The 12,502-nt window shown below is 33.2% G+C and overlaps 1 protein-coding gene across 2 annotated transcripts; it reads right to left on the bottom strand.

Moving 5' to 3' along the window:
- Positions 1-145: 145 nt before the first annotated feature.
- Positions 146-12,184, bottom strand: LOC128994645 (juvenile hormone esterase-like). Of its 2 annotated transcripts, none has more exons than XM_054419329.1 (12): positions 12,115-12,184; positions 10,954-11,144; positions 9,916-10,050; positions 8,037-8,187; positions 6,949-7,134; positions 6,022-6,218; positions 5,104-5,263; positions 3,937-4,121; positions 1,922-2,057; positions 1,455-1,593; positions 974-1,137; positions 146-239 (listed from the first exon to the last, which is right to left on the bottom strand). In XM_054419329.1, exons 2-12 carry the CDS (start codon positions 11,140-11,142, stop codon positions 217-219), a joined length of 1,665 nt encoding a protein of 554 aa, XP_054275304.1. In that variant the 5' UTR covers positions 11,143-11,144; positions 12,115-12,184; the 3' UTR covers positions 146-216. The 2 variants fall into 2 exon arrangements, with proteins under 2 accessions (XP_054275304.1, XP_054275305.1); XM_054419330.1 differs by having other exon boundaries at positions 10,954-11,087; positions 12,115-12,172.
- Between the last annotated feature and the right edge of the window lie 318 nt (positions 12,185-12,502).

The raw sequence follows: 12,502 nt of genomic DNA, 5'->3' as shown, positions 1-12,502 counted from the left end.
ACATATTTAAAGTGAAAGCAAAACACGGTGGTTTTATATTTTTGTAAATATCTTCTAACTGAACGATTCCAAAGATTTGGATACGCAGCTCCATAATGCTAACTGTAAAATGAACGAGGTAAAAATAAAAATACTCAAAAAAAGTATTATGAGTAAAGCGTTTAATTCATTAAAAATAGTTAACAAAACAAACATCTCGTGGTATTGAAATGTCTTCTAAGCTAAACAGCTCTGGAGATCTGTAAAAAATTGGTTAAATTTAGGAATTTTGTCTCCAAACTCCTCAGTGGTGGAACTTGGTTGTTCTTATACTATACAAATTAATGGAATTGCCAGGTCTTGCCTGGTTGACAGTTCTTACTCAGAACTTGTACTCATCTCCCTTCTCCATATTGTCCCCTCATCCCTTACACTTGGGACTGTAGAGTTCGGCAGTCTTGGTCCAATTGGAGTTGCAATTCTCCCACTCTCAATCACATATTTTGTGATGGAAGCTCTTACATAGCCAACTAAATTAGAGTGTGTTTTTCATTTGTATATGACAAGTCTACCACCTCATAAACTTATTATTTACAGTAACTTGAGGAAAAAAACAACTATCCTGAAGATTAAGAAGTAATTGAAGTTAAATAACATTTAATTTTCAAAGCAACAGGTTAATCTACTGAAAAATAAAATTAAAAACGTTATGTTTTCTCTGGTGGAATCCAAAGTGAGCCACTCTAAATAACCTATTTTTTAACTATACTAAAAATGAACAATGGCATAGGTTTTAAGGACTTGTGCTAGGATAAAGAAAGCATTTCTTTCCAATTCAAACCTTCCTTGGTAAAATTTTGTGTGTGTCTTCTATGACTTAAATAATCTACCAGTTACAACACTGTGTCGTCGACATTGTTAGCCTAATGTTACGGGCTACGGCTGTATTCTTATAACAATTAACAGTTTACTAATTTTATCATAAAAAACCTACCTGGCAGTGGTTTATTACGAAATGGTAAATTTTCCCAGAATGCCACTCTCTCCTTATAATAACCAGACTCCATTGACATATTCCCAGGACCGTTGATGTTGAGGTATTGCAAATCACTTCCTGCAGACTCCCATACGACTTCTGAGCCCTCAGGTACTGGAGTTCTAGAAACATTTTTGTCTCACTAATCAAATAATGTTTAAAAGTTGTCATAGATGTCTAATCAGCAAAGTACAAATAAAATGTGTTGTTTTTTTGCATGCACCCAAAATTGGTTTACACTACTTCTGTACTCAAAGACCTGAAATGTTATCAGAAATGAAGAAAATTGTTCTTGATCACGATAAAATCGCAATCTTCAACCTCTTCAACAATTGCGTAGGAATAGTGAATGTCTCCTGTGTTCAATAATTATATTACAATGTAAACAATTTAACCATCAGAAACATCAGCAAAACTCTTTGAACAATTAATTACTTACAGTTTATGAGCAAAATTAATCCACATTTTTATCAACTGTTGTGACATTTCTATATCTTCCTCAGTCTTGTTCTCTTTCCGTAGAGCTCTGTTGAAAGGCATCGGGAAAAACATGAACAGTTCATCTGCGTGTGTTGGACCTGTGATGCAAAACAATGTAGCTAAACATTACAATAAAGCACATAGCTTCTGCAACAATAGAATTGCAATCTGTAATTGCTCCAACAATGAAAAGCAGTAACAAAAAGTCACTAAACAGTTGCCTAAAAAAACAATAGTCTTTACATGGCATTTAGAATTTAAGATATTCATTGTATTTTTATGTAAAATATTCAAACTAATATTGTGTATTTTACTGATTATAATATACAAAAGGATACAAAATGAGAATTTGCTAATCAAGTGATTAAAATTCTACTTAATCATGACTTACCTATGTATTGTGTATGTCTAAAGTGGTACACTTACCATATGAGTTTTCATACCCCAGGAGGTTTAGATATGATTTTGATCCAAGATAGTTAAAGGAGTACAAGTAAGTATCAGCAGTATTTTTCTCCACAGTTTTTGCGACTCCATAGGTAAAAATTCCATCACTGATCAGCTGTAAAAGAAATGAAATGAAATGAAAAATGTCTTTATTTAAGAGGTGAAGTTAGGACTTGCAAGTCCTCTCTACCACTTAACCTCTAAACATAAATAAATAAAAAACTTATTCACTTATATAAGTAAATTTAAATAATCTAAGTAATCATTAAATTAGTAAACATGAAAAAATAAATTAAATTAAGTAATCCTACAAAAATACCATTCACACAAGCCGCCAACAACCCCTCACACCAGCGCCAGAGACTCACTCAAGCCCGCTGCTCAATATAATAGATTTAATCTCTGCCCCGAACCTCGCACGGTTACCTATAGATTTGATATGGTCAGGAAGAGAATTCCACAATCGAATTGCAGATACCAAGAAGGATTTGTTAAAAACTGTTGACCGGTGAATTGGTGTAGATAAAAGGTGAGAGCCTCTACGAGTGGCACGGGTGCTGATGTCAGAAATAAAATGGAAGTTGTCTGATAAATAATTGGAAATTTTACTATTGATAATGGAGTGCAGAAGACGGAGGGTGTGAAATTCCCGAAGTTCATTTAACTTCATCATTGAAAGCAGGTTAAAATAGGGAGTTACATGGTCATATCGCCTTAGGCCAAACATGAATCTGATACAGGAATTCTGCGCTCGCTGAAGTCTACTAGAAACCTCATTAGTCATGTCATTGATCACCACATCACAGTAGTTGAAATGAGTCAAGATGAGAGTTTTTACTAACATGATTTTCAAGTTCAGTGGAAGGTAGTCTGCTAAACGTTTGATGGTGTGAATAGCTCCAAAGACCCTGTTACAATGGAGTTGGCTTGGTCAGACCAATTCAAATGTTTGTTCATGATGAGTCCTAAGTTTTTCACTTTGTCGCAGTAGGTGAGATCCTTTCCGTCAAAGTTAAGTCGTGGTGCAGTGAGTAAGTTGATTTTGGTCATTAGTCTGGGGTAGCCAACAATCATTGCTTGTGTTTTGTCAATGTTGAGTTTAAATCCATTGTTTATAGCCCAGTGAGTAATCGATTCAATGTCAATGTTCATGAGTCGTACAGCAATATCCATCTCGTCTACATTGAAGTTCGAGTAAATCTGTAGGTCGTCAGCATACAAATGGTAGTGTGAGTGTGATATGTTCTGTGATGTCATTGATGTAAATTGAGAACAGTAGTGGGCCAAGAACAGATCCTTGAGGAACACCTCTAGTAATCTGCTCCCAGGTAGAACATTTGTCACCGACTTTGACACACTGCTGACGATCAGATAAATAGGACTCAATCCAGTCAACACAGTTGTCAGAGAAACCGTCAGAGAAGCGTTTTATCTGGTTTGCATTTTACTATATAACTGAATGTACAATGTAGTCATGATCTAAAAATACCGGTTACCTCACAAAACAAGGGTAGATCCTAAAATAAGGCCTCTAATAAGCTCCTCACAACGGGTTCTTTACTTCCTCAGGCAGTTTCTTCCTCTTTGAGACACTCAATTAATTTTATAATGTTACAGTGCTTGACAGATTCTTATATCTGTCTCACTCTGTCACATTTCATTAGGATACTAAAACAGATACACACTTTGGATACATAATTCAATCTGAGTATAATTGGAGTGAGTGCGGAATTGAGTTAGATCCCTTGAGTACCGACAGAGATCAGCTGTTCTTTAGCAAGGACCATTAATTTTAACTAAATGATCAAGGACAACCAACAAGTATCGAACCATTCAAAAGCTGACTTTCTTCCTCAGGACCAAACTGACAGTCTTCTGATTAACAGACAAACACTTTAACCACTCATTTATATATAATTTTACTACATGCACACATACAGCAACCACCTCTTTTTTATAATAGTATAGATTTTACTCTATTGTACTCTACTTACATCAACAAGTTGCATGAAGTTTTCCCTTTTGGTTTCCTTTCCATCAATGTAAAATTCTCGTATTTGTTTGCTAACGTACTCAGGATCCTCAGCACTTGTGTTGAACATTAAATTGTAAGGTAATATCTTCTCAAACTCGGAACTGAAGTGATTGAATTTTTTATTTGTTTCATCCATTAGGAAATCTGAAAATCACATAACAGATAATGTTGTCGAATATAATCGTTGTTTGGTTTTTCAAACTATACAAACCTAATTATCAAGTGAGATATGTTCTCCAATTCTGAACTAAAGAGTTTTTTTAATAATAGAAAAATTCAACTCAAAATCTTAAATAATGTGTAAAATGTCTAACTAAATGAATAACTCTGGTAGTTCTTATAGTTCAACTCTTGATTTCTGTCTGGAAAAATATCCATGATTAGTTTACTAATATTCATTCTGATAGCCCCTGGAATACGTAAAACGTATATATGACTTTTAGGCTTAGCTCCGTCAATAGTCCAAATTACGCCAAACTTCAATTATTTAAAGCATACATGGTTTGTTACAGTGCAACATTTGGAGTCTACCTACAACCGCCGCCGTGTCATGATATCCCTATATTGAGTTGTTTTGTGTATAAATGTCTCGTGTACTATTCTGTGTATAAATCTAAATTTTGATGATTTTTTCATCATAGATCAATCACTTACCAAAGGGGTTTCCTTCATTTTAGTAGCCTAATATTTTACTTATATTTTTGTTTTTACGACTATTCCTTTGGTCTTAAATCCATTGTTAAATATATGACAAATTATGGAGCTTAAAAATGCAAAAATAAAATCAAAAAAACAAATTTGGATACAAAAATTGCATCGTGTTAAACCTGTAACATTTTAAAATATTTTAAACGTTTTTCCTTCGACAATTTGTAAAACCTTCACTTTATAAGTTTACAATACGTTGTTTGTAAAACTGATAATTGATCACTTATTTCTTGAATTAGTTTAAAAAATTTAACAAAGAAGTAAAGTAACACACGATCCGTTTCCAAATCACCAAATGAGGTATATTTTTAGGTTTCAAAATTCAAATTAAGTCTTTGTTCTGCACATACTGAGAGACATGACAGTCCATTTGTTTGTTGTTAATAAATGAATCGTTGTAAAGTATAAAGTTTCCTACCATGTATTATGAACATCCCTTCGTACTGGTTGGTTCCGACAATCAAAGGCACTGACATTGTCTTGTTCCAAGGATCAGCTGTCACAAACACATCTTCCACACAATCAGGTTCTATCGTAGGACTCAACTCTATTCTTCTCATTAGACTGTCAAGCGGCGGCTGAAATAAATACAACAATTTAAAATTTAAAAAATTAGCTAGTTCATTCAATACATGGCCGTCTGGATTCTTCTTTTCCAGCTCCAACCAGATGTCAAGTTGTATGACACAAACATTACTGTCAATATCTGTCCTTGAGTTTGCCTAACTTGGCATGAATTACTCTATCTGGGATGAAACTACTTAGCTTAGAACGCACCATGGATGGATTTACTTTGCAAGACTTTCTTTGGAGAAGACGTTTCTTAATTTAGACCCCCAATGTACTGATGGATAACTGAGAATCATCCAGGAACACCAGACCAGAATGAGTCATTTGTAAAACATTGTTAAAAGATAATGTTTAGTATTAGAATGATTTCAGAAAATCACTTGTGAGAATCAAAGTTCTAGTTCTTAGAAAAACATTTGCTACTAAAAAATATCTTCATTTGTTATATTTTTGTATTTCTATAGCAAATTAAAATGGAATGGTTTTTTATATACTTCTACTGGTAGTGGCAAATCAACACAAGCAATCGAGAATTAGAATATCAACCCAAATTATTAAAAAAAGGCTTAATTTAAAAAAGTTCTTCATTAAATTTTAATAAATATTGAAAAACTTCCGGAAAGTTGTTAATTTAAGTCCTGTAGTATGTATTTTTTGCTTTAAAATTAATTTCAATCATTAAATCTAAGATAGGAAAAAACATCCATTGCATCACAAAATATTACAAAATATTCAAGATTACTAGAGACACAACAGAAAAACTTACAGAAAAAAGATGAACGTATCGTGTCAGCCTGAAGGCGGGAATCTTTTGCAGACACTCCAGGAGAGAAGCACTGTCTCCCTCAGGACACCCAGTCTTGTCCAGGAGATACTGGACTAGAGGCTTCTGGTCTCCAGGTCTTTGGAAACTACCAGCCGTCAGGGCGGCGCCACTGTGCAGGATACCAGCTCTGAACAATCCTGAAACATATCAAAGTGGATGAGGTAAAATCCATTGGTGATTCTGCAGGATTTGAACCCAGGACCTCAGGGAGAGAAATCCCGCGCTCTACCACTAGACCAGCTCGCGCCCCCAGTGCAAAATGGAGTGGGATGAAATAAAATTCTACGATACTTTATTGCCATGAATATTGAACAAATCTAGCAAAGCTGGTGAAACATTTGGCATTTTCATATCATAAATAATATAAAATAAAACTAATAAGTACTTTAACTTCAAATAACTACATTTACTTATTGTTCAATTCAAATGTTTGGAAAGCGAGTATTAATTATTTTTCAAAAGGTATTGTTGGAAATCATTTTTTAACTCTGAAACACCGTCAATTTTTTTAAGCTAGCGGGTAGACTGCTTTAAAGCCTTAAGCCCATGTAGTACAGAAATGTTTCATAAAGTCATAGGTGGGGTATTAGATATTTTACAAATAAAAGTTTACATTATGTTTTTTTTTTTTTGCATAAACAATAAAATTCTTACACATTTATTTTGAATTAAATAAAGGCTTTAAAATATAAAGTTGTCTCTCATAATTCAATCCCTCATTGAAAGTTTGAAAATAAGATTGCATAGTATACTGTGAGTTTAATTTTTAAATTTTATAAAAACTATCATAATACTTGTAGGAATACTAATACAATTATCTTTAGTCATGTTCAGACATTTCAGTGTATTAGCTGTTCCTGGACGTACCTTCATCAGAGTTGAACAATATGTGGTAATGGACACTAGCAGCTCCTGCACTCTCCCCAAACAGAGTGACAGCCGAGGGATCTCCTCCAAACTGTTCTATATTCTCCTTCACCCATCTCAAGGCTGCTCTCTGATCCTTCAGACCAAAGTTGCCAGGAACAACTTCATCCTCCAGACTCAAAAACCCTAAATTGTAAGAAATTGTTATGGATTCAATGTACATGTAAGATTTTAAATCAGTATAAAATCTTAAAAACAGTTGGGAAAATAAAAAAGTTTAACAATATCTACGGATTCTGCCCAATCGATAATCATAGCACAATAGCATTAATCTTTTTAGGCCAAAGTAAAGTCTGAGAGATAGAAAATGGTGTCCTTGCTAAATGCTTTCTTGGTCATCGGAAGTTTTAAAAACAAATTCTAGCGTATTCTGGCAATCGACTAGCTCAATTAGAGGGGTATCTTATAATGGTTGTTGTGGTCACCTCAGAATGACAACGTATATTTAAGACGTTTTGCAAATATATCCTGAAAAAAATCTGTAGCTTTTTGATTGCTCAAAACCCAATGTCTCTGATCATTGGGCTTTTAGAAAATGATTCTGGTTAAGAAACCAGCTGATCTTAGTCAGTAACAAAAGTTACCATCTCATCCATAAAAAACTCATCCTTCAGTTATCTCTACCTCAAAATATACAATGTATCAATGGCCGAAATATATGGTATATATATATGGTATATAAATCTATTTCAAAAACTTGTTCCTATCTTTTCATTTTCATAAATATTCAATCCATTCAAGCATTCATTATATTTCTCTTGAGGATATTAATTTTGTTAAATACCTCGCATGGTCATTTTTAAATAGGTATTTTAAGCTTTTAACTTTTCCATTTTGTTTTTAGCTCAAACATATTTTTTGTATCTTCAAATTTAAATATCAGTCCATCTATACACATTGTGAACAATTTTAGTTTTTGGTACAAGCAAAGGTTTTTTGACAAATCATTAGACATTTGGACCAAAAAAATAATGTCAAAACCTAATTTGATAAACTAAAATAAAAATAGCACATTGTTTAGTAATTACCAAAAACACCCAGTCTGTAATTTACTGTAACAAGAACTACATCTTCATCCAAGATAAATTTAGGGTGGTAAACAAAGCTTTCTGCCGAACCAGTCCTGAACGCTCCACCATGAATGAAGAACAAAACTGGTAATTTTTCCTCATTGGAAATCTGAAATTATGAAACAAAATTATTATAATGTGGCAGTAAAAACTTTAAATCTAGACTTTTCTCAAACCCCTACTACTGTAAATTCAACTTCTCATCCAAAACACCACTAGCTTTTTTATAGAAAACATTTGCACAATATCAAGCCTATGCAAGCTTTAATTTCTTTAAGAGTTCAAAATATTTTAGTTTTCAATAAATATAATTGTTTGTAGTAAAATTAAGGCTAGGTGGTGGTAGGGATTAATTTGGAGCTGCATTTATTTTTGTTTGAAAATGTTACCGTGGCCCCTCCCTTATTTGGATCAATTTGGTTTTGACTTTGAGTTATTCAGATGGCCACAGGCTTACAAGGTGGCCTATTTGTTGTAATATTACCACTTTGTAAAATAAAATAACCTTGATTTGCGTGTAATACACTATGGGCCCAAAAGATAATTGCCCCCTCTTCACCGACCTTGTAGGTGAATCTTTCTCTTCCTTGCGTTCCTTAAAAACCTCTTACGCAGTGGCTCTGGACGGCCACCTATTAATACTGAAGAAGCCACTGTACATAACTACGTACAAACAAATAAGTCACACTCGTCAACAGTTGTTCTATACACACCGAAATTATTGCTGGATTATTTTATGGTTTAGTAGTAGTAATTTTGACTAGGTCTTCACTCTTCACTTATAATACACGTTTTTGAAACGTTCCCATTCATTTTTGCATAAACGGTTTGTACTTTTTTTTAGCTCAAAAAAATTATTTAGTGCCAAGGTGTTTTGTTTGAAAGGGTGATGTTCTGGGTGACCTCATCACCGGAATTATATATATTTAAAATTTTAAAACGCTGACGTCCACAATTTCATTACCAAAGCTTGTTCTCTTGCTTTCACTTTTTAGAGTTTTGGAATGTGACACCTCATTGTCAATATTGACACCAACTCAAATCTCAGCTCACTACCTCACAGTGTTTGTGTACCTCAAAAAATTGTTCATGGAATCGCCAAAATATCCCTATTTATATCTCGGATTTTGCATTGTTTCTTTAATTTACCATTTAAAACTAGAATATAATAAAAACAACAAACAACATTATTTGCTCAAATATTCTAAGTGTTTTTTTTAGGATTGAGAATTGAAGAACCCTATATTGTCAGTGTCACCAACCTTATTACGCAGGAATAGACAGACAGACATATCCACAGTATCGTTGTATTAGTAAATTTATAACTAGATAGTGAATTTTATGTTTAGTATTCATCAAATTTGTACATAAAGTGGAAAGAGTGTTTAAGGAAGTACGGTACTAATAATGATTTTTTTTTACAAAAGATTTTACTTAAGAAGTCGTAGTAAATATTTTGAAAATGCTTTTTTAAGTAGCTGAATATTTGATAAATGTACAACAGTTTGTTTGGAATCAGATAAAAATATGTTGACAATGCTAAACAAATTGTGAGAATAGCATTTTTTTGTAACAAAAGAATAATTATTGTATGGGAGGATGTCCCCTTAGTAGCATAAATATTCTCTATGTATCCTCAATAGAGAACCTCCATAAGATTTGACACTGAAAATATCGTTAACCAACTTAAAGTATTCACAACTAACAAATTCTTGAAGTTTTCCAATTCCTTTTAAGAAAGTTTTAAAAGTTTGTTTATCCCAAAAAAATAATGTACTGAGAAAATTTGAACAATTACTGTATAATGTTTTAACCACGAATGTTTGAATGGTCTTACATTTGGCGAGTACACATTCAAGTACAAGCAGTCTTCTTCTCCATGTATACTGAAGAAGGGGTGAAACTGAATGCACGGATGTCCATCTTCCCTAGCAATTCTCCGTCCCTTCCACGGCTCAGGGGGTTGTGGGCTCTAAAACAAATTGGTTCTCAATATAATATTATAAATAGCTTGGTGAATATATGAACTGCTTAGTTATCAGGGATAGTTAATTCTTGTTCTCTTACCATTCGATGAAATTCATAAAAAGTTTGAAAATACTCTGGTAAAAAGAGTATGAACTGTAATTGTAATTTCATTCTTTTTAATATTACATTAAATACACTGCTTGGTTTTTTTTTTTGGTTTTTTTTTTTACAAAAAGGTGTGGACAGACCAGGAAAGAATATGTTCAGTTTCAAACAAATTTTAAAAGTTATTCTTAAGATTGTTAAAGTAATACGCAACACAACTTGTTAATATAACAATATTTTGAAAACTATACAGTAGAAATAAATATTCAATTCCAAATACCCCTTTTACCGATTACTTACTAAACAGTAGTTACCCAATTCTCAAAGCCATTTATTTAATCATCCAAAAATGGGTGGGTAGCCAATTAGTATAGTGTTTGCCTTCAAATCTTGAAGCTGCTAATTTTATTCCAAATATTCTAGACTCAGATATTTGTCATTGTGCTAATGTATAATAATCATTTCTACCAAAAGGTTGACATTAGATAGTGACAAGACCAGGGTTTGGATTATTTTTGCAAAAAACTTAAAAAATGCCAATATCTCTGAATATAAAAAATGCTGAATAGCACAAAAAAGGCACACTGCCTCTACTTCTTTTGATTATGCATCTTCTTCTTGGCCTCTCAACACTCTTATGCATCCACTCAATCTTTGAACGTCCAGGAGGTCTTCTTCTACCCATATTGATTCTATCATCGCTTCACCTGTCTCCCTAACATTTCCAATCCCAGACGTCTATTACTTCAGCAATTAAACAATTTATGTTTCTCATCCAAGAAAATTTTGAAGCTCGACTTACTTTGAACCTCAGTTGTTTGGTAGGGGGAGCAGCGTAAGGTATACCCCGGAACGCAGCTATTTGACGACCTCCACGAGTCTTCATCCAGGAGCCTTGCAGCTCCCCCTGGGCTACAGACACTCTGGGGGGCTCGGCTAGGGCGGCCATGACAGTTGTGAGGATGAGAAGAAGAGACAAGGAAGTAAACATGGCTGCATGGTGAAATAAATCATGTGTGGTTAATGCATTTTCATGAAACCTAGAGGTATTTCTCATAGCTTTTTTCTACGCTTAATTTGATTGCAGCATTCATTGTATTGGAAATTAATTGTTACCTTCTCATTTAATGTGTTTAATAAAAAGAGTTGTGAAATTCTCTTGTAAAACGGTTAATAGAACATGAACGGAATGAGAGGACAAATGCATGAACTGTAGTAATACTTGTAAACTTTATTCTTTTGGGTATTATTTGTTATCATGACAGCCTTAAAATTTTAAGGAGACAGTTTTTGTCTCTATTTGTGAATAAATGAGAAGGTTAAATTAATTAGTAAAAAATTGTGCCTTTTACAAAGCAAACATAAAAAAACTGTTTATTATTATAATTTGTTATTAGGAAAAGTTGTGTGAAAAACCAGAAAAGAATATGCTTTGTTTTGAACAAATTTTACATGTTATTTTTAAGGATTTTAAAATTAATACTCAGCACAACTGGTTAATAACAATATTTTGAAAATTATACAGTAGAAATAAATATATTTACATAATTCTAAACTGAAACATGTTATCTCCCTTGTCACTATTTAGGCTACGGTACATAAATGTTACCTAATTTTTTTTTAGATTTAATATATTTTTAGAAAGGAGATATACAGTAACAGGACTTACACCCGTTACACGTGATAATCAAGACAACTGAAAATGTTGATGATGTAGATAGATTAAACCATAGCCAATACAAAACTGTCTATCCTGTGGACATTTGCTTCAGTTCACATCCAAATATAAGTCAGTAATAAAGATATTCCAACTGCAACAAATAAAAAATCCTACTGTTTTACCAAAGCAACAGATTTGACCAACCATTTTACACAGTAAAATTAATTACTTAGACAAAATGTAATAAACTCTCAACTGTAAATAATATGAACGTATTGAAATCTAAAAGACAATAAAGTTTACCTCAAACTAAAGGTGGTAATCCACACTCAGCTCAGCAGTCAGCTGATTTGAGTGAACTCTAGAACAGCTGGTATTGGAATGGTCAGTTGGACAACCAGTTTGCTAATTAAAGGTTAAACTCTCTGAACATCCGTTACAAACAGGATGCCAGAACAGATTAGAGACTGATTTCCATTACTAAGCAAAAAACCTGTATGATCAACGAAAACTGGTTGATTTATTTAAACCATTGACTTTGGATACTGAATCAGACATCTCATATAGAAGGGTAAAATAAAAACTAAGGACAGCTGTTTCATATCGAAACAGCAGTTTCTTTTAACGTGCAACCCAAATTAAAAGTACAGTGAGACACATTTTAATGACAAAACAACCTTATATTTTTGCA

The sequence above is a fragment of the Macrosteles quadrilineatus genome, unplaced genomic scaffold (genome assembly GCF_028750875.1).
Source record: "Macrosteles quadrilineatus isolate MER2022 unplaced genomic scaffold, UCM_ALF_1.0 Scaffold_5__1_contigs__length_97177068, whole genome shotgun sequence".
Classification (NCBI taxonomy): Eukaryota; Metazoa; Arthropoda; class Insecta; order Hemiptera; family Cicadellidae; genus Macrosteles; species Macrosteles quadrilineatus.
Note: the sequence above shows the minus strand (reverse complement) of the source record. Positions and strands in the feature narration are given on the sequence as shown.